Raw genomic sequence first — 23,127 nt, 5'->3', positions numbered from 1 at the left:
AATGTAGAATGAGACTTCCCTGGTGGCGCAGTGGTTAAGAATCCGCCTGCCAATGCACGGGACAGGGTTCGAGCCCTGGTCCGGGAAGATCCCACATGCCACGGAGCAACTAAGCCCGTGTGCCACAACTGAGCCTGCGCTGTAAAGCCCGCAAGCCACAACTACTGAAGCCCGCAAGCCACAACTACTGAAGCCCACACGCCTAGAGCCCGTGCTCCACAAGAGAAGCCACTGCAACGAGAAGCCCGCGCACTGCAACAAAGAGTAGCCCCCACTCGCCACAACTAGAGAAGGTCCGTGCGCAACGACGAAGACCCACTGCAGCCAAAAAATAATAATAATTAAAAATAATAATAAAATAAAAATGTAGAATGAGGTAAGCAATAGGTGAGCACAGAGGAAAGTGATATAGATTCAACTTCAGATTTACTAGAAATCAGTTATATTCATTAAATGCTTCTCCTTCAAATAAATCTTTTATATCAGACCTTTTACGTATTATGTTGTTTTGTGATTATTATTTGATAAGAACTCTTTCTTTCAGAGCCAGTCTTCAAAAGTGAGACAATGAAATTAAGACTCAGATAGAGACCTATTACAATATAATTGCATGCTTTCTACAATGAATGCACCGTAGACTCGGTTGTCCTCTCATTTCAAACTCAAGGTTGAGTTTACAAATGCACTTTTGGGAGAAGCTATTTTAGCAGCTATTGGTTACATTGTTTTAGATAAGATTTAATTACTTTAATAATTATGTGTGATTCGACCAGAAAACAAATACCTTAATTCTGAATACTTCCTCAAATCATTTGCTTTACTTCCAATACATTTAAAAAACTATTATACTTTGTATTTTAATTATTCTTAGTTAAAAAAAAATAATAACAGTAATAAAGCTCAAAGCAGTAATAATAATGGCTGAGCTACCAAGTTCAACCCTGAAACACCACATTATGCTCAAAGCATAATAAAAGCATACAATTTATGAACTGAGTCGAATATTTTTTTTTGGCCAAGCCACATGGCTTGGGGGATCTTAGTTCCCTGACCAGGGATCAAACTCAGGCCCCCACAGTGAAAGCACTGAGTCCTAACCACTGGACCACCAGGGAATTCCCAAGTTGAATTTTTTTTTACATAACTTATGTAATCAGCCCTGAAAACATTTTCCTCTCAAAAAAATATTTTTTTCACCCTGATTCTGAATTATCAGGTGTTCCACACTTCAAATGTACAATGATTACTGAAATATTTAAAATTACTTATTTCATGTTTACAATTTCATTTAAGTACACCCTAAAAATACTATACAGAACTCCATGTACTCCTATCAAATTTTGTTGGTTTAAAAATCCTCTACTAAGAATAACTTTTTAAATAAGTCCAATTTGTTCATTCATCATGACATAATAATACTAATAAATACATATATACTTCTAAATAAACTTAAATTTTACTTTCATGTACAGGGCAATCATATATTTACCTTTAACATTATTTTTGCACTAGTTGGGCATAATGGGCTAATATTCACAGAATACAAGAAAACTCAAAGTGTACAATTCACTAATAAACAAGACTAGATAATGACTAATGACATCTGTTAGTAGAAGACAGGTGATTGAGTTTTTGCCCTGCTATTTAGCTTCATAAATATTTTAAATGGAAAATGAATAAAGCTCAGAAGTTAACTGGCATATTCTCTTTACTCCATCATTAACATATTTTATAAATAAATGTCTAAGATCAAAAGATAATTAAGCTATAATTCTGAAACTTCCTATTGTGGACATACCTAACATGCTGCCAATTTAAATGATCTGCTGAATTTAAGAAGAGTCCATCTCAAATTATCCATGATGATTGCAAAGGATTACATGAATAAGTAATATGAAGTTGACATTTTTCAATGTGGGATATTTTTATTGTTTTATTAAAGCTAACACATGCTCATTTAAAAAATAAACAAAAAAAAATAAACTATCTGTTGAAAAACCCTGTCACGTTAATGTAAAAAGAAAGAAGTTTCCTTCTGGGACTTCTTTAAAGAGTTTGCAACTTCAAAATGATTAAAAATTATTATTGCTATATACTCAAAACATAACCCAAGATTAGTTTTTTAATATACTACTTACATAGTCTGTCAAATTCCTCTTTTGTGAGAACCGCTTTATTCCATGTCCATTCAAGAACAAAGCGCAAATTAGCAGCAGAATTTGGTTGTTCTTATTTGTAAATATGCAAGGGAAAAATAGAGAATGATTATTAATTACAAAAAAAAAATTAGAAACTTTTCAGTGGAGAAACCTGACAGAAACCACCCTAACCAAGTGAGCGCCCTTAACATCAACATTAATGGAGACAAACTGGTAACATGTACCTTCAGGGTATCACTTCAGGGAGCACATCAATTTACTTAACACTGCTGTAAAACTGTAAAATGTGAATCTAATCATGAGGAAAGATCAACAAACACAAACTGATAGGCAGGCTACAAAATAATACTGCCCATATTCTTTAAAAATGTAACTTTCTTCAAAGACAATGGCTTAAGAATTATACAAGATTAAGAGAGATTTAAAAAGACCTGAAAACTAAATACAAAATACATTCTGGATTGGATTCTGAATTCCCCCTCCCTAAAAATGTTACAAAGGACATTAGGACAATTAGTGAGATTCCAATAAGGTCTACAGATTAGACATCAGCATGCATCAATATTAGTTTTCTTGATTTTTATAACTAAAAAGTGTTTTTTTAAGTGAATATTCTTGTTCTTAGAAGGAATATATCTAAGTATTTCAGTAAAGAAGCATGATGCCTTCAACTTATTCTCAAATGGTCAGAACAAAAACAATGTGTGTGTGTGAAGTGTGTGTTTATAAAGAGAGTAATACACACAACTTGAATGAATCCCCAGAAAACTTTTGAGTGAAAAAGAGCCAATCCTAAAAGATTAGGTACTGTAGGATTCCATTTATGAACATTTTTGAAATGACAGAATTACAGAAATAGACAATAAATGAATGGGTGCCAGGCATTAGGAATGGGGTGGCGGCCGGGGGTAGTAGGCATGGCTATGAAAGGGCAACAAGAGAGGTCCTGGGTGTGATATAATATTAGAGACTTGCCAGATCTTATCGTTCATGGGGGTAAAGGTACACTGTAAATGTCTTACAACTGCACATGAACCTACAATTATCTCAAAATAAAGTTTAACTTAACCCTCCGCAAAACAGTGAATTGATAGTTTTAAAAATACAAAAGTAGTTTTTAATTGTTAAAAATCATAATCTTACCTTCTGTTATCCACCTTTTGATACATCCAGTCAAAAGTCCCAGAGAACTTGTCTGGATTGCTGCTGACAATATAGCTTCTAACTGTTCTTCCTAAATGATGTGTTAAAAAAAAAAAGAAAGAAAGAAAGAAAAGAAAGGATATGTGATCAGAGACAGAGGCAGCAAATTCTAGTTCAGAACACAAATTTTAAAAGGATTAAAAATCATTATGATTCACTAGGATGGCTATACACAAGGTAAGAAGCATTGGTGATGGTGCAGAAAATCCTCATACACTGCTGGTGCGAATGTAAAATGGGACAGCCAGTTTGGTCTGGTAGTTCCTCAAAATCTTAAACAGAGAGTTACCAAATGACCCAGCAATTCCACACCTAGGTACACACGCAAGAGATATAAAAACACATGTCCACACAAAAAGTGTACATGAAGCAGCATTATTCATAATAGCCAAAAATGAGAATAACCAAAATGCCCTTCAACTGAAGAACGGATAAATAAAATGTAGTATATCGTACAGTGGAATATTACACAGTCAGAAAATGGGATGAAGTACTGATACATGCTCCAACATGAATGAACCTTGAAAAACACTGTGCCAAGTCAAAGAAGTCAGTCACAAAAGGCCATATATTATTTGATTCCATTTGTATGAAATGTCTAGTACAAGTAAATCTATAGATGGAGAGTAGATTAATAGTTACCAAAGGCTAGGAGAGAGAAGGGAGGAAAAGGAATTGACTGCTAATGGGTATGGGGTTTGGGGGAAGGTGATAAAAATGCTCTAAAATTTAATGTTGTGATAGTTGTACAACTCCATAAATATACTAAAAACCACTGAACTGAATGGTATATGAATTAAATCTCAACAACACTATTTTTTAAAAAAGCATTATACATCTCGTTTAAGAATCTATGAATTTCATTCACTACAGCAGCAAAGACTTTTTAAAAAAGGAATCATATGAATAAATAGATAAGTTAAACAGGAAGAGGGAGCTACAATATGATAAAAATTCTCCAAAACTAAAAATAGCATGATTCTAAATGGAGATTCATCAGAACAATTTACATTAAAATCAGGGACAAAACAAGGATGTCTGCTAGTACAATTATTTTTCTATGGTTTGTAGAGGTTCTACCAAATGCCATGAGAAAATAAAGTAATAAACAAAAATGGGGGGGGGGCGCGCGGAAAGCCTATATTTGCTGATGGTTGCATACCTTGAAAATCTAAGATATTCTAATTTAGTTAAGTGGATACCAAATGAATATACAAAAATCAACTCCATCTAGAAATGAACATAGGGAAAATGGTCTACTCATAAAAATACTACAAAACACTTAGGGATAAAAATAGAAAGAAACCCACTAGAAAATAATCATAAACTCTTACTGATAGATGTAAAACAAACCCTAAATAATTGGAAAGATATACCATTTATACCTAGATGATTATAAAAATGCCAATTCGCCCCCAAATTAACATGTGATAATAATAAAATTCCCAAAAGATTTCCAACAGAAGCACTGGATAAAACCATCTTATAATTAATAAAAAAGAACTGCCTATGAACTTTCAAAAATTATAGATTAAAAAGAGACTGCATTACCAAATATCAAAGGAGTATATTAAAATGGTATAGAAATAGGTAACCAGATTTATGAAACAAGATAAAAACCTGGAAATAGAACCCAGTAGATATGGACATATAATATCAGATAAAGGTGGTATTTCAGTAGCATGATAAAAGGATATTATGGGTCCTGTTTCACAAATGATATAGCACAGCTGGACTAATCATCTGGCAAAAAGAAAAATGTACCTTTACCTTATATGACACACAAAAATGAATTATAGCCTTAAATGTTAAAGAAACATTTAGGTGTTAGGAAAATTTTTTTAAGCCAGAGCTATAAAATGCATTTGACTCTAAAAATATTATTTTGAATGTGGTAAGAGATACCATAAAACAGTGAAGAGCAAATGATGGGGGAAATATGTGTAAGATTTACAACAGGATAAATACCTACATATTTTAATAAAGAATTTCTATAAAGACAACCCAATAAGAAAAAAGGTAAAACCTACAAATACGTAATCAACAGAAGAACAAATCCTGACAACAATATATGAAATTACATATATATCATCCTTTTCACGTATATGGAGGGATAAAGAGATACAGGAAAGTATACATATCAAAAAGTCCATATACCATACATACAACTAACAAATAATTACCAAGTGGATACTGATCAAACTATGGCCCAAGTCTAGATTGAGAATACTTCCCAGAAGCCCTGTCTCCTCCTACCTGATCAAAAGCAAATCCCACTCACTCCTGCCATCCCCCCTGGTAACCACTCCCCAGCCTTTTGTAGCAATCACTTCTTTTTTTTTTTTTTGGCTGCACTGGGTCTTCATTGCTGTGCGTGGGCATTCTCTAGTTGCGGCGAGCGGGGGCTACTCTTCATTGCGGTGCATGGGCCTCTCATCACGGTGGCTTCTCCTGTTGCAGAGCATGGGCTCTAGGCGGGTGGGCTTCAGCAGTTGTGGCACTCGGGCTCTAGAGCGCAGCCTCAGTAGTTGTGGCACACAGGCTTAGTTGCCCAGTGGCATGTGGGATCTTCCCAGACCAGGGCTCAAACCCGTGTGCCCTGCATTGGCAGGCGGATTCTTAACCACTGAGCCACCAGGGAAACCCTAGGAATCTTTTTTTTTTTTTTTTTAACATCTTTATTGGGGTATAATTGCTTTACAATGGTGTGTTAGTTTCTGCTTTACAACAAAGTGAATCAGTTATACATATACCTATGTTCCCATATGTCTTCCCTCTTGCGTCTGTCTCCCTCCCACCCTCCCTATTCCACCCCTCCAGGCTGTCACAAAGCACGGAGCCAATATCCCTGTGCCATGCGGCTGCTTCCCATTAGCTATCTACCTTACGTTTGTTAGTGTGTATATGTCCATGACTCTCTCTCGCCCTGTCACAGCTCACCCTTCCCCCTCCCCATATCCTCAAGTCCATTCTCCAGTAGGTCTGCATCTTTATTCCTGTCTTACCCCTAGGTTCTTCATGACATTTTTTTTTCTTAAATTCCATATATATGTGTTAGCATACGGTATTTGTCTTTTTCTCTCTGACTTACTTCACTTTGTATGACAGACTCTAGGTCTATCCACCTCATTACAAATAGCTCAATTTCGTTTCTTTTTATGGCTGAGTAATATTCCATTGTATATATGTGCCACATCTTCTTTATCCATTCATCCGATGATGGGCGGTTGTTTCCATCTCTGGGCTATTGTAAATAGAGCTGCAATGAACATTTTGGTACATGACTCTTTTTGAATTTTGGTTTTCTCAGGGTATATGCCCAGTAGTGGGATTGCTGGGTATATGGTAGTTCTATTTGTAGTTTTTTAAGGAACCTCCATACTGTTCTCCATAGTGGCTGAACCAATTCACATTCCCACCAGCAGTGCAAGAGTGTTGCTTTTCTTTTTGTTTTACCTCTGTGTACGCATCACTAACCAATTCAGCTCAATTTGGTCTATTCTAGGAATAAAGTTTTAAAGAAGATACATGGAAAAAGTCAACAAAATGCCAATATTTGCATACTTCCATATACTTTAGTCAATTTTCTCAATTCAAATTATTCATGTATTATCTATATAAGTGGAAAAAACAACAAGGGTTGGATTAACAGATTCAAAATAATCACAGAAAACATTAAATGCTGTTTCATTAACATGGTTGAGTTACAGGTAATTTTTTTCTAGTTTCATTTTTCTTTTTAAAACTTAGATATCATTGCTTTAACTAAACTTGATAATGTATAATGGCAGCGGGGGTGGGGAGGAATCAGTATTAATTCCCTAAAGTAAAAAAATTAAACAGAGCACTTAAAGTGCCCGACTCCTTAAGGATGATAAACAGTTCCCACACAATACTAATTTGGAGCCTTTGGCAGGGAAGGATAGTCAGTTTCATTTCCTGACCAAAGGGCCCTATGAGCAGGGCCACCAGGGCAAAATTTACCTGAGGTCTTTTAATAAATCTAATTCAGAGCTGCATAAAGCCATTTTGAATCTTGTGTTTTCAATTTTGTTTTCTTGGAGGGGAGGGGAATGGAAGCCCGCTAGCTTAAATGCAAATGCACAGCCCACAGATTATCCAGGGACCATCAGACAGAAGAGATTTCTTCTACACAACATATTAACAATTCTGCTAGAACATGCACCAAACAGATGGGCTAAAAAGATCATGCTACTCGCAATGAACAAAAGAAGATTATGAACAAAACTATTTCAAAACCTCGAGCATCTAGAAAAGAAAGTGGACCTGTTGTAGAAACTGTTCAGGTTCCATTACTAAAGTGAGCAAAATTTGTTGGACCAGGTGGATATCAATTAAAAATAACTTCAGGCTGAAATAGGAGTAACTATTAGTCAGGTGGATGAAGAAACATTTTCTGTATTTGTACCAACATCCAGTGCTATGCATGAAGCAAGAGACTTCATTCCCGAAATCTGCGAAGATGATCAAGAGCAGCAGTTAGAAACGGGAGCAGTGTACACCGCCACAATAACTGAAATCAGAGACACTGAGTAATGGTTAAACTATATCCAAATATGACTGCAGCACTGCTTCATAACACACAACATGATCAACGGAAGATTAAACATCCCATTGCTTTAGGATTAGAAGTTGGCCAAGAAATTCAGATGAAATATTTTGGACGTGATCCAGCTGATGGAAGAATGAGGCTTTCTCGTAAAGTGCTCCAGTCTCCAAACACGCTTCTCTTAAAAAAAAAAAAAATCCTTGTTATTTGTTTCTAAAAATGGAACATCACACCACAGCCTTTATTTCCTACCCCTACATCATCACTGGGTCTCACTAAAACGATGGTAAAGAGTCAAAAAAGGTATAAATCAACAAGGACAAAGAAAAGAGAAGGGAAGGCATCATGGGATAAGACAGCTCAACAAAATTTTTGAAAAGCAGTACTAAGCAGAGGAAAGGTGACTGACTTAGCAGTGTGAAGGAAACCACGTCCTAGAGTCCCCACAGAGGGGAACTATAGATGAGAATAGAGCCAGTTTGGCTCTCAGAATCCTATCAGGTTAAGTTCTTGGAGAATCCAGGTACAGAGGAAAGTGGGTGAAAGAGTGATCAAACATGGGACTGAATACAGGCAACAGGTTCAAACTTAGTATCTAGAACAGACAGTCCCCACCCTTCTGTTACCCTGCAGCAAAGAACTGTGGAGCCAGCCTGACAGATCTCTGGAGACACTGAATAGTCCCAGAAAAAAAATCTGCGTTTCTCAACTAAAATGGTGCATATCCAATCTATCTTCCTAAAGTAAAAGATACCTCTGGATGAACTCTATCCACACAAAACACACAAAAGACAGTTTATAATCTGTTACTGACTCACTTAACATATGAAAAGATAACTAAGAACCACCAAACATTTAAGGATAGCCACCAGATCAGAAAGACTACAATAATAAAAATAACTCCAGAGAAAATAGAGATAATTCATGGAACTAAATAAAACCTGAAACATACATAGCTAGGAGAAGATATTTCATCCATAAAATAGAACAGAATACTATGAAAAAAGGATGATCAAAGAGTAAGAGCTCACAGAAATTTTAAATTGGGGCTAAATTTTTAAAATCTATAAGAAAGAAAGGAAGATGAAGAAATCTCCCAGAAAATAAAATCAGAGGCAAATGAGACAAACAGTTGGAAAGCAAAGATAAGTTAACCTAAGATCAACTCAGACAGTCAACATTTGTCTAATGGGGTTCTACAGAGAGCAAAAACAAACTGAAAAGAAAAAATTAAGGTTGTGTGAATGACAGGCTAGGCAAGGGTTTTTGGGTTTTTATTAAGGCCATCTGGAAACTCCAGGAAAAAACAAAAGTTATATAAGAAAATGTTTATGTAGATATCCACAGTCAGTTCCTCATCCACAATACAACCAACTGCAGACAGAAAACATTCAGGGGAAAAAAATTCCAGAAAGTTCCAAAAAACAAAACTTGAATTTGTCATGTGCCAGCAACTACTTATATAGCATGTACGCTGTACTAAGTACTTTAATCTAGAGATGATTTAAAGTACCTGGGTGGGTGTGCATAGGTTACATGCATATACTATGCCATTTTACATAAGGTACTAGAGCATCCTTGAAATCTGGTATCTGTGGGGGTCCAGGAACCAATCCCTTGTGGATACAGAGGGACAACTGTACATGACTGCACAGTGAATATTTGCTCAGTACGGTAATATAAAAGGAGAGGGGGGAGAGAAAGAAAAAAAAAATCCCCTGGTAATAGTATTGAAAATTTCTCTTATTTCTATGAAATTAGGCATTAAATTCCAACTGCAGGTGTTAAATCACCAGCAGCAATATTTACATTTCGTCTGATATTTAAAAGGCTCTTTCCCTAACAATTCATTATGTTACATACCTGCAATTATTTAAATAACTTAATTCCAACACTACTTGAGGGGAAAGTTAATAAAACATTTTCTCCTTCTCCACAGGAAAATGACCTGGGATTGGTTTACTTTCTTTAAGCACATTTTACTAGCAAACATCAAGTTAAAATAAATGTGAATTATAAGTTATCACCAGGCAACACTGCTTAAGAATGTCATCTGACTGGTAAAATGTATTGGGACTATAAAAACTGTGAGTGGATTTTACAATATTTTTATTTATATATCCATTAGGAAATTAAGATTTTGGCTTCCACGACTAAGTCTGTCTCCCATAACTGTCTTGTGTTTTACAGGAACTTGGAATCTTCACTAAGAGGCTTTCACAAGACACTTGTTTCTATAGAGCAGTGGTTCTCAAACCATCACAAATCACCTCAAGGGCTTATTAAAATACGGACTGCTGGGCTCTACTCTTGGAGTTTCTGATTCAGTAGCTCTAGGGCAGGAACCAAGAACTTGCATTTCTAACGAGTTCCCAGGGAAGCTGATATTCGGAACCCTAATTTGTGGCTATAGACTGTGAGATTCACCTAAGTCAAGATGGTTTCCACACATGTGGTCTCATTCTCTTGCACCTAAGCTGTTCTCTCTGGGGGCTAGAAAATGGCCCCTCGACTGTTATAATGACTTCTACTCATGACATGCCTGATGCAGCCATGATGTGTTTCCTAGCCTATAGACCTGGTGGCAAGTTAGGCCTATTGGGTCCTACAAGTATGAATTTCAAGCCAAACCCAAGAACCACAGCTACTGACTTGCAGAGTTGGCATTATACTACTTAATCTACTTTTTTAGAAATTATCTAATAGATTTTTGTTATAATAGAAAGCTAATAACATGTGATCCAAAAGAAACAACAGAGTTAAAAATCTCTCACCTGACTTAAACTGGAAGGTTGAATATCAATAAGTCTTGGTGAGAGAAGGCCAGCCGCAAGACATCGATTGTAACTATCAGGAATGACTTCATTGAGAGATGGTCCTGATTTCTTTAAAAAAGTCAAAGTCTATAATAGATTGATTAATATCAGTCACTATTCAATTCAAATAATCAAATTTAAGAATAACTAATAAACTCATCACCCTACTTTACACTTAACATTTTGAATAAAACTAAAAGGCACTGAATGAAAATTGTGGAAGACTACATTTCTGTACTTCTTGCAGGGAAAAGTGCTTATAGGTTCTTGAGGTAACCAATGCTTGCTAGTTACAAATAATACTACTGATAAGGGTATTTTAAGTTGTTTATATGTAAGGTAACCCTGTTACCTTCTATAAAGCTGACAGACTTGGTAACAGATCTTAACAAACTTAATACACAAAAGAAAAATCTTGCAGTTTATTCCTCTTGGCCTAATGTGAAAGAGATCTGATATGAAGTATAAATACGGCATTCATCCACATCTAGCTGATTATCATTTAAAGGGTCTGCCACTTTGTGTTTTCCTGGAAAAGTATTTTCAACATACAGTCATAACCCACTCTGGGCCAGTCACTGTGCCACTGTGCTAGGTATCTTCTTTGCATTACTTCATTTACCCATAAGCTTTCTGAGAAGGAAGAGAATTAAGAGGATGGATAAAAAGGGATGCAGTAAAGCACTGCTTTACTTTTGCCTGGGGTTCAGGAGCTAACATCCATATAAAGCTGCTAAAAACATTCCAATACCTTAGAACCTAGAAGGTTGCCGTCAGTAACTGATGCTACTAGCGGCTAATCTCATAAACCTAGCAGAAGCTACCTTTTAAGACGAAACAATAGTTTATATAAATAACACTAAGTAAAGTTTAAATCCATGATCTGACTTCAGTTCAAGAAGAAACACTCTGTCCAAATTGTCATTTGTTACCTACCTCCTTCTGAAAACCACTACAAGTTATATGAACAACTCCTGAGTTTAACAAACAAGTGGCATCTAAAAAAAAAAAAAAAAGATTAAAAAAAAATCCACTTACATATTATATTTGGGATGGTTTTAATACAATAAAATTTATCCTAATAACAGATTCTTAGGCAAGGTATGGAATTACTACATACAATAAATTTTTAAGTAATTTGTCCAGGTATTTCTATCCTAACAAGATACCAAACCTTATCACAAGTGCACTTAATATGAAATAGTTAATACCTTTTCTAGCAAATTCAAAATAGTGATAATTTCTCTATAAAACATATAAACACTAAACTTCTTGTGTGCATATATCAAGTTAACTTCCTAACTTATCCATATATTAACTAATAACAATGAGAAATGAACAATACACTATACACACATATACACACAACACAAATACAAACACATACTCTTGCATGTTATTTTTCTCAAAAGGTAATGTTAAAGAAATACATACCAAAGTTGTAAGTACTTGGGTTAAAAAACTGCTCAGGAGGTGGATATGAAGGAGGAACTCCTCGACTTAAACTTCTCTCATGTACTAATATATCCAAGATGTAATGTGAAGAAGTCCTACTTACAACAGAATCCAGTGACCACAATGCAAAATAAGAGCAATCATGTAGATATTCTCCTGATCTAAAAGAAAATTTTACACATTAGGTCAATGAACTGCTACACATAAAATTCCTATATATGTATATATAAATAAATACATACACATATACGTAGAGAGAGAGAGAAAAATCATACCTTAACGAATCTGGCATTTGTGCATGATACCAACGATTTATGTCAAAAAGCCCCAAATATATAGAAGGCTTTCCCTGTCCATATATATTCACCTGCCAAGTAAAGACTGAAACACTGGTATCAGGAGACAAAGCTAAAAGAAAAGAAGATAATCTTTAAAAATAGAATAAATAATCTCAAAATAAATCCCCCAAATAAAATTAGAGCAAGACTTTCTCATAAATTAAGAGGCTTAATTCATATTTGATTTGATTTGTCAAGACACATTTCTATCATTTATTCTATAAGAAGAGATTCATTCAATTGTATGTTGACTGTTTTTCTATTTCAAGACCTTATTAAAAAGTACTCATTGGCAACTTTGAGGTATTGTAGGTAGAAAAGTAGAAAACGATTTGAATGAAAATTCTCCCATGAATATGTCACTGCTACCAGAGAATATCAATACTTAAAATGGATGCCTTTAGTCTTTAGGGCTTAATTCTTTAGAAGAATTCTAGTTGAGAAGGATTGATCCAGCTATATGGTAACACGTGGGGTGGGGGGACATAAGTACCTGGATGGTGGCTGGCCTAGAAGGATAGGAACAAAGTTAAGAGATCAATAGAAGGAAAGAGGAAAGTAAAAATCTGAGGCACAACTAACAGGGAATATAAAAAAGAAGATGTGAGTGGGGAATAAGAGACAGGGTTTGATAAGTTCTGTTTTGACATGTTTAGTTGGATGTGAAGAATGGATCACAAATATAGATGCGGGGACTAGGACAGAGGCCATCTCTGGAATGAATGAGCTAACCATGAGAATGAATTCCAATAAGAACAAACAAAATCAGGGCCCCCCTGAACATTCCCAGAACTAAATAAAACTATCCCATTATCACATTCAATCCTCACAACCGACCCTTTGCAGAAGGTATAAATGTATTATTCCACTCACAGGTAAGGAAACAAGAGGCTCAGTCACAAATGTTAAATAATTTATGAAAGGTTACAACTAGTGACAGAGCTGGGACTTGAATCCATGTTGGTTGGATTCTAAGATCTATGCAATTTTCACTATGCCAGGATGTTTACCAGGAAGAAGGAATGACACTAAAGTAGACAAAAAATTCAAGGCAACCAAAGCATGTTTGCCGTATACGTCTCAAAAAATACAGAGGTAAACATTATTTAGAGACTATTCATACTAGTTACAACTAGAGATCTTTTTTTGTATGTCTGTCTGTTTTGAGAGCTGGATCAAAATACAAGGGTTTCTCATTTTCTTAATCTATTCAATTCTTGAGTTCTACACATGGCAATCTGGAGAGCAAGACATACCTCATATCTCATACAGACCTGAATATATTCCACAATTAGTATTCCAATGAACTACAGAAAACAATACCTGTCATATATCTTAAATCAAGATAAATCTTAAATCAAGTATTCACATGGTATATAATAAGAGTACTTTTAACCAACCTTCATTCATGCCTTCCTCCCTGTCACCATGAGATCGAAATTTCTCTACAGTTTGGCATCCCAACAGTTTGGTATTACCAGTCTGGCCCCTCAAAGGAAACATGCCACCTGTGAGGTCCAGTGTGTATCTTTCTTCACAGTACTCTAACCCCTGAAATAGAAAATGTACAGCAATCTATATCCTAATAGGATTCTAGGAAAAAGTCATTCTAAAATTAAATGTTCTCCAAAAGCGTTTTCTTACAATACAAAGAAAACAAAAAAGTTAAAAGACTGAAGAGAACAAATTATTGAAAAGGGTTCTAAAATTTTATATAGCATAAAACACAAATAAAAGACTAAATTTAGTCTCCCAAAAATATTACCAAGAAATCTTCTAAAGCTGTTACTGAACACGGGAACCTTCATGCACTACTGGTTGCGGGGGTAAACTGGACCTAAGCATTAAAATTATTTATACGTATACTCTAGACCAGCAAACCTACTTCTGTGTTTTCACTGAAGTTCTTGCTCTAAAACAGTAGTCCTTAAATTTTTGTTCGCTGATCCCTGTAACAATCTGACAAAAGCTATGAATTTTTCCCCAGAAAAATGCATACAGTTGCCCCTTGCTGTCCATGAGGGACTGGTTCCAGGACCCTCTTCGGATACCAAAATCTGTGGATGCTCAAGTCCCTCATATAAAATGGAGTAATATTTGCATATAACCTACGCACATCCTCCCGTATACTTTAAATCATTTCTAGATTACTTATAATACCTAGTACAATGTGAATGCTACGTAAATAGTTGCTGTGGCACGGAAAACTCAAGTTTTGCTTTTTGGAACCCTCTGGAATTTCCCTCCCCCCCCCCCCGCATATTTTTGATCCGAGATTGGTTGAATCCACAGATGTGGAACTGGAAGATTGGGGGGGCGGGGGGAGGGACGACGCGGACACTGTGATCATGAAGATGCCACACGTAATTCAGGGACTTCACAAATTCCCTAAAACCCAAACACACACCCTCAAATACTAGGTTAAGAAAGCCTGTTCTAGAGAAGTTAATGTGATGGCTAACCAAATATGGCTATTAGCAGGACCCCACTATTTCCTCAAGAATTCAGCCAGAAAAATAGTCATACAAAACGTAGATGCATTTACCCTCTTTCACAATTGCAAGCGACAAGACTATAAAGTCACCCCATGGCTTACTGCTTGTTATCTTAGAGCAAGAAAGTGGGGTTATTTTTCCTGGCTACCAATTAGGCCACAAGTTTGTCTTGTCTAATTCCCTCATTTTAGAGGAAAGTGACACCTGAAGATTTTAAGATTGCTACCTTGGTAAAATACCAGTCTCCTGATCCCTAATCTAATACTTTTTACATTATATTACGAATACAGTATTAACTTGAATAGAAGAATAACATTTCAATATCTCAGTATCTTAAAACAGGCAAACAATGAACAAAATGGTACTCTGAACCCATACTACCATTACCATTTACCTCATATAAAATTTGTCCTGATGCCAAACACTTTCTGTCACCAAAGGCCAGCTGAAGCAGATGCAAACTCAAAACATCCCCTTCACTGAAAGAAACAGAAATTAGCTAAGGAGAAATACTGAATATCATATTAATGCATTAAGCACTTTTTATTGTCCAAATAAATTTAATCCGCATACAATATTGAGTGCATGTGACAAAACTGAGGTCACTGTAAAGAATTTAGTTTTACTTGGCTGTTTTCACAAAATGTAGTCCTTTGAAATAATAACTGATTTAATTATTTATTGATTCTAATTAACTAAAGCTTATGTTGCTTGCATATTTTAGGTGACATCTTATGTGCCTGAGACTATAACTCTTTACTTAATAGTCCTTCTCCCTTTCTTCAATAGATGTGCTTTATTTAGGCAACACTGGAAGAAAAAATAAATGGGATACAAAAATTGTTCAGATAAACGTCCCTTCTCATTCACCACATGTAGCCTTCACAAGGCACATTACTCAAGCTGCTGCCAGCCCACATTACACTCAGATGGATGGAAATACGGATTTCACTTAATGAGGAATATCCCAATAGCTGTCTCTGTATTTTTATTTCTATTTTCCTCCAGGATTGACAAAGTGACAAATCAATCCTTCCTTCACTGACTTACTCACTAAAGTGTAAGACAAAACCTCAAAGTGAAGACATCTAACACAAAAACCCAAGCTGACCACAATTCATGTACGGACTTGGGAAGAGAAAGTATTAGGAACAGTTATCAAATCATGTCATTTATGCCACAGACTTAACTGTTTCATTGATCATCAAAGAAAGTACTAAACACCAATGAAAAATAAGAGAAAATCAATACTTACACTGTCCTAGCATTGCAAATGAACAAGCTTAACCAGTTTGAAATTAAATTGAAAGGAAAGATTTCTCACAAGCTATAGCTGGAATAAAATTAAAGCTTATGAAAGACGGAAAAATTAACTGAATTAACCCTAAAGATATACTGCAAAAGGCAAGCAGAGGGACTAGAGAACACAGTACAGATACATACACAACAAAGAGAAAAAAGGAATGAGATTATAAAAGAGAAAAAATGTTCTTATGAGAGAACATAGAAGGCCATAAAAATTGCCTAAGGAATAAGAAATTGCCTACTCATGTGTATTGGCTTACTCTCTGAAATAACACCTAAACAGGTCAAGTAAGCACAATTTCTTCTTACTGATATCTCAGCATTACTCAAACATGCAGAAATAATCATTTCCCTTTTAAAGTCATTTCAACTACCACTTTCTAATTCACTGAACTTATGTCACTTTCACTAAAAAGGGACAACACAGTACAAAGCTTTGCAAAAGAAATTAACTGCTACTCCATTCCTGACAAATATTTAAAACCACATGTATCACACTTACCTATCTTGTGTAGACTGAACAGCCCACAAGTAACAGCAATTACGAGGATCGTTCTCAGGTTCTTGAAAAGTGACAGCATATACAGGAACTCTTCCACCTTCCAACTGTGTGTAGTATCTATAACAGGCACAAATATCAGTACACTTCATACTTTTAAGTTATAATTTCATGAAAAGGAAGAAGATACCTCATGTAAGAATCTGGGTTAGAGCAACTGCTGTTCATACAATCGTCTTATCTTCAAAAATACACAGGGTACAAGACATCAAGACAATGAGCATGGCACCCCATCTCCCAGGTAGAACTGGGAAGGGTTAAAATTACTAAAGCACATGCATATACACATGTGTGAACTAGTCCTTCCAGGCGTGTAAACGTATGCCACGATGTACTGTTCCCCAATAACAGGTACTCTAGAAAGAGATGAAATACTGCCACAACACTCTATTTCAGCTGCTTGGGTTTAGAGTCAATTTCCCCATTACGACAACAGAATGAGTTAGAATCTGAAGAGTTCTCACAAACCCTTTGGAAAAGCATGATCAGTGAAGGATGATAGTGCTAAAGAAAACACTGTAAAAGCCAGGTTCTCCAGGCACTCCTTTGGGAGCTATGCAAAAACAAGAGCTGATAAAAAGGTATCAACAAAGAGAGTTGAGATGGACTTCCCATAGGGAGCTACTAGGCAATAGCACTGCCACTTCATCACTGGCACTTTGCAGAAAAATTTGACTTTGAGGAGGTGCAAGGACCGTTAATGTTTACTTAAGGGGCTAGTAACACTCTAATATCATCAAAGAACCCAACAGTAAAAAATGGGTATAGGTGAGAATCTTTATTTTCTACCTCTCTCTTTTTCCTTCACTTCAAACTTGGCAAATATTTATAACCAAACACAGCCAAGTAGGCACCAATTTGTTGGTGAGACGAACTGAGCAGGAAGTTTGGAAGGGTGAATATTTTGTTGACTCATTTGCAAGAAAAATTACTCAAGAAAATATTCCAATATTACTTGGAAGAAAAAAGAAGAAATAAATATTAAATTGACAACTTAAGAGACAAATAGGTATCTACTTAACTCTTAACAGAGATTAGACTTAAAACCTACAGTGCCTTACCTCCCTCAATAAAGAGTCAATTCCTCAGCAATTTTAACAACATAAAGATTAATAGAAAAGTATCAATATAATTATACTTGGGGGAAGTTTTTGACAGCATAAAAAATTTTTAACACAGTATTTTGTAACTTTTTAAAAAAGCTTTTGTTTTTCTGTGAACTGAGAACTACTACTATTAAACTACCTTACACATATGGTTATGTAGAAAAGTACTTCTGAAGGAATTCATACTATACAAATACGTAGTTTATCTTAATATAGTCATAGTTACTAGCAAATTGAACACCACAATGACTGCAATGCCTTTATTTCCCCTGGCCGAGCCACACTGCTTGCAGGACCTTAGTTCCCCAACCAGGGACTGAATCCGGGCTACAGCAGTGAAAGCACAGAGTGCTAATCACTGGACCACCAGGAAATTCCCTGAAATGCCTTTTAAATATACTGAATCAACCGAAATTCATGTGCTAGGTCACTCCTTTATTATAAAAAGTTATAATTTAATGCAATGGAAAATTACATAGTCATTCAATCATTATCCTATCTTTTCCTGTTTATGTTAATTTTTAAATATTAGTAATTGAGAACAAGTTACATTCACAAAGAAATTACCAATAATCACATAATCGAAGAGAAAAAGTTGTACTTACTCTCTTTTCATGCTTTTCATATTCCAAAGTGCTAGATACCCATCAGAAAAACCAACAGCAAGCTGATTTGTCCGGTTTATGTAACTAAGGGTTGAAACAGCTGTTCCTGATGGGCTTACTAATTGAAAACACAGATGGCGTCCCTCTTGTATCACATTTTCTCTGATGTGTGGTACTTCAGCTGGGATACCAGTTATAACTTCAAGGTCTAAAAAATAAATAAGACAAGTAAGATTAACAAACTATAAACATCATAAAAGCAAGTGTGTTGCCCATTATTCAAGCAGCAACTGAAAACTACTGGGGTCAATTAAAATAAGATTAGTGATAACAAAGCATACTGAACTATAAAATAACTGCCTTTATTTTAAATGCTATAATTTTCGAAGTATATTTAATTGTATAATTTCTTAAAAATCTCATAGTACACATCAAATATTATCTAAAGTAGACTCTTTATTTTAAAAGAATTAAACAATTTCCTTAACAATCATAAATAAAGCTGATGGTTTCTTTATTCAAATTTACAACTAACAACCTAAATATTCCCCTTAGAGAATGGCTGGTTCCAAGTCAGAAGCAGAAAATATATAAGATGAGCCTGGCACATCCTGTGCCAGAAATCTAGGAAGCTATCAAAATCTGAGGGGATGTGTCAGACTACATGAAGGTGCCTTCATTAGCAAAAACAGAACATTTTTGGGCATGAGAAGAAAATAATGAAAATGAATAAAACACATTAAGTACAATATATAAAACCCCATGAGTTCCTGCCCTCCTTACTTACAAGAGACCTTAATGAATTGAAACACTGAAAGTAGCTGAGTACCAGCTTCTTACTCTGAAAATTAGTACTTAAAGAAACAGTAATATAAGCATTTATTCTCCCTTTTCTGTACAAACTGTATTTCAAGGTGAACAAATGGCCCTAGTTAATCAGAAAATTATTCTTTAGATTAACAGAACTTTAAAATCATCTTTTTTTGCAGCCCTAATGACACAAGAGACCTAGGCAACAATCTCAGTGGATGAAACAAAGTATGGTTTTTCAACCTTGGCTCCATTGACATCTTGGGTCAGATAATTCTTTGCTGTGGGGGCCGTCTTGTGCTTTATAGGATGTTCACAGCATCCTTGGCTTCTATCTACCAGACGCCAAGTAGCATCATCTCCCTCCAGTATTAATGGCCAAAAATGTCTCCAGATATGACCAAAAATCTGGAGGGCAAAAAATCACCTGAGAACCACTGGTACAAAGGTTGATGGATCATGCTGTCGTCATCTGAACCCACTGATCACTGAATATGAAACAAGACACCATGTGCCTCCTGCTGTGATACATTATGAAATACCCAGCACTTCTGAAGTATACTTGTCAAGTGTTAAATCAATCTAATCAGAGCTAACTTAACAATTGCAGAAAATACAAAATGTAAATGACATCACATGAAGACACACAGATAATTCCAAAATGTGCGGCATTTTACCAGATAACTAACATCTTCAGCAAGTCAGTGGCACTAAAAATAAATAAATGAATAAGGACAGGATAGAGGGAGGACGGCTCTAAATTAATAGACATGAGACGCAAACCATCAAATGTAAGTCCATATTTAATGTCGTTAACAGTGGTAAACCACATCATGATTATGTAGTAAAATAACTGTTATTTGCTTTAGATTAGTACAGAGTAAAAAAGAGAGAAGGGTGACTTCCCTGGTGGTCCAGTGGTTAAGACTCTGTGCTCCCAATGCAGGGGGCAAGGGCTCAATCCCTGGTCTGGGAACTAAGATCCTGCATGCCACACGGTGCAGCCAAAAATAAAAAAGAAAAAAAAGAAAAAAAAAGAAAGAGAGAGAGAGAAGGTGGGGAAAGGGAAATAAAAGAGAACAGATGCACATATGGGTAAATTCTGAAAACTGACTTGAATTTAGGTAACAGGTTTGTGGGAATTTTTATACTGGTCTATCTACTTGAAGATGTTCGAAATGTTTAAATAAAAAAAATTCAGGCCCATTCATTGATATAACTTGTGCAAGAGCAGATTCCCTCAATGCTGTTATGAAGGGGGAAAAAATCCTATCACATTGTACTTGAATGATTACCCTCCTAATCCATTCTGCTTCTGATTTTTCCCCCCAGAAAACAGCAAGTGATTACATTTTGCCAAAATAACTAGTTAATAAATGGAATACTGTAAACTTATTCAAGAGAATAAAGTAGACTCTATATGCACTGATATGGAAAGATGTATAAGAAATACTGTTAAGTTTGAAAAAGTTGCAAAATAGTATGTATAATATGTTTATCATGTTAGGAACTTCATTTTCTACGTTGTGTGTGTTTCAGTGAAGTCTAAATAGCTGTAATTATAAATTACTTCTGTAAACAAAAAATTAATTTTGCATTAAACCCCAAAACTCAACTTTTTGTATGCTATAAAATTCAATGGCTTCCTAATTCTCAGAATTGAGAAACTGATTCTGATCTTTGATTACAATCCAGAGTTTCATTATAAAATTACCCTTGTGTTAAATTTAACTACTAACTATTGACTCCTGAAATAAAGCATGTTTCAACTCTACTATTTTGATCTGAAGAGTTTTAATTATGAATACAGGTATTTTAATTAGCCTTAGACCTATAGCGATATCATCTACAAAACACTCTGGAACAAAACTCCATCAAGACTAATTCCTTCATCAATTTTCTACAAAGAGCAGTTAAATCATTTCTAATATTCTACAAATTCATTTTTAGTTACTGTTATTTATACTAATCAATTCTTTTCATTTCAACTTTACCTGGGATTTTATTAAGATCAATCAGATCTTAATACATATTAAATTTCCAGGTATAGTTTCCATCACTATGAGAATTTTTTTTTTCCTTAAGTGCATGTGTGGCCATTATTTCTACCAAATCAAACTTTTTCATGTCATATTTTGCAGATTTAAATTTTGATCAGATAATCTGGTTCTTCAGTTAATTTCTGGTCAAACATAATTTTTACCACTTGCAGTTTTAATCAGTTTTATTACATACCAACAGTTCTTATTAGTTATACTCATTATAAATTGGGACAAAATACGGATTATTTATATCTATTTCTTAGCTGATCCATAAATAAACAGATCTGCACTAATATTACAGGACTATTTTTTTTTAAAGATTTATTATTTATTTATTTATTATATTATTTATCTTTGGCTGTGTCGGGTCTCAGTTGCGGCACGCGGGATCTTCATTGAGGCACACGGGCTTCCCTCTAGTTGTTGTGTGCAGGTTTTCTCTTCTCTAGTTGTGGCGCACAGGCTCCAGGGCACGTGGGCTCTGTAGTTTGCAGCACACAGGCTCTCTAGTTGAGGCGCCTGAGCTCAGTTGTTACAGGGTATGGGCTTAGTTGACCCGCAGCACGTAGGATCTTAGTTTCCTGACCAGGGATCAAACCCGAGTCCCCTGCATTGTAAGATGGATTCCCTACCACTGAACCACCAGAAGTCCCAAGAGGACTATTTTAAAAATCAAGAAGGTCCTCAAGGAATAGTCCTTTCCTGAAACTTTATTGGTAATACACACATTTTTAGAAGTTTTTAGGTTAGCTCTCGTCCCTACATAAACCAATCAAGTAAGAGTCTCATAAATCACAAAAATAACAAAACAAAAAACACTTGAGAAGTAGATTTATAAATATATGCATTAGTATTAAAGGGGGAAAATTATTTCTCTTCACTTAAGTAGCGTTAGTTCTATTTTAGGATGTTATTTTGTGAGGGAAGACTTTTAAATTACTGTTATTTATTGCTTTATTTCTATCTTGGGCTTACTGTAGGAACAAGATTTTATACCTTTCAGCCCTTCTTCTGGCATTTACTTAATAACTTGAATATATTATTCAAGTGTATATCTGGAAACATACCCCTATCTCTTTCAAGACCTAGTCTATAAACACTTCATCAATAAAGTAGAATAACTCATGCAAAAAATCTCCATAGTGCCCAAAACAATAAAATAGGAGCAAACTTTTTTTTAAAAAAAGATACATAAAGAAGTTTCTATATAACATTTTCTGACTATTAAAAAAAAAAATCAATCCATTGCATCAGAATACTCAGGTGCTTAATTTCTGGTTTCAAGCAAAGAATGACTAATTAATTACCTGATGCCTCTACTTCATTCTGATTGCATGACACGTCATCCAAACACAGGTCAATAAGAAGGATCTGTCCAACATCAGTTACCACAGCTGCCACACCAAAAAGCCATCGCAGGCTTGGGTGTAAATGCTGAGTACTTGCGCTGGCTCCTCCATGATTAATTATAGGTTCAATAGCTGTTACCTAGAAAGCAGAATATATCATTTGCTTTTCTTATACAAAGTGAGAAAACACAACAAATTTTGAGGTTAAAGCAGGTATTAGTTATACAGATGTTAACATTTTCCAATACAGAATCATAAATCTGCATTTGATACTTGCAAATCTGAATAACATAATGAAATGTTCAGATATAACAA

The 23,127-nt window shown here is 35.3% G+C and overlaps 1 protein-coding gene across 3 annotated transcripts in view; it reads right to left on the bottom strand.

Annotated features, from left to right (window-relative positions):
• The window catches only part of AHCTF1 (AT-hook containing transcription factor 1), an 81,077-nt gene that overhangs the window by 38,343 nt on the left and 19,607 nt on the right, over positions 1 to 23,127 (bottom strand). For all 3 annotated transcript variants that reach the window (XM_079912291.1, XM_079912292.1, XM_079912290.1), the window contains exons 4-14: positions 22,771 to 22,951; positions 18,612 to 18,819; positions 16,844 to 16,960; positions 15,431 to 15,515; positions 13,942 to 14,092; positions 12,479 to 12,611; positions 12,183 to 12,364; positions 11,685 to 11,746; positions 10,707 to 10,835; positions 3,303 to 3,393; positions 2,139 to 2,228 (exon numbers count right to left, since the gene is read on the bottom strand). In XM_079912291.1, the coding sequence (XP_079768417.1) occupies positions 2,139 to 2,228; positions 3,303 to 3,393; positions 10,707 to 10,835; positions 11,685 to 11,746; positions 12,183 to 12,364; positions 12,479 to 12,611; positions 13,942 to 14,092; positions 15,431 to 15,515; positions 16,844 to 16,960; positions 18,612 to 18,819; positions 22,771 to 22,951 (1,429 nt within the window). The remainder of the gene's footprint in view (positions 1 to 2,138; positions 2,229 to 3,302; positions 3,394 to 10,706; positions 10,836 to 11,684; positions 11,747 to 12,182; positions 12,365 to 12,478; positions 12,612 to 13,941; positions 14,093 to 15,430; positions 15,516 to 16,843; positions 16,961 to 18,611; positions 18,820 to 22,770; positions 22,952 to 23,127) is intronic.

This window comes from Stenella coeruleoalba (genome assembly GCF_951394435.1).
Source record: "Stenella coeruleoalba genome assembly, chromosome: 1".
NCBI lineage: Eukaryota > Metazoa > Chordata > Mammalia > Artiodactyla > Delphinidae > Stenella > Stenella coeruleoalba.
The sequence above is the reverse complement of the archived record's forward strand: the minus strand, read 5'-3'. Positions and strand labels throughout refer to the sequence as shown.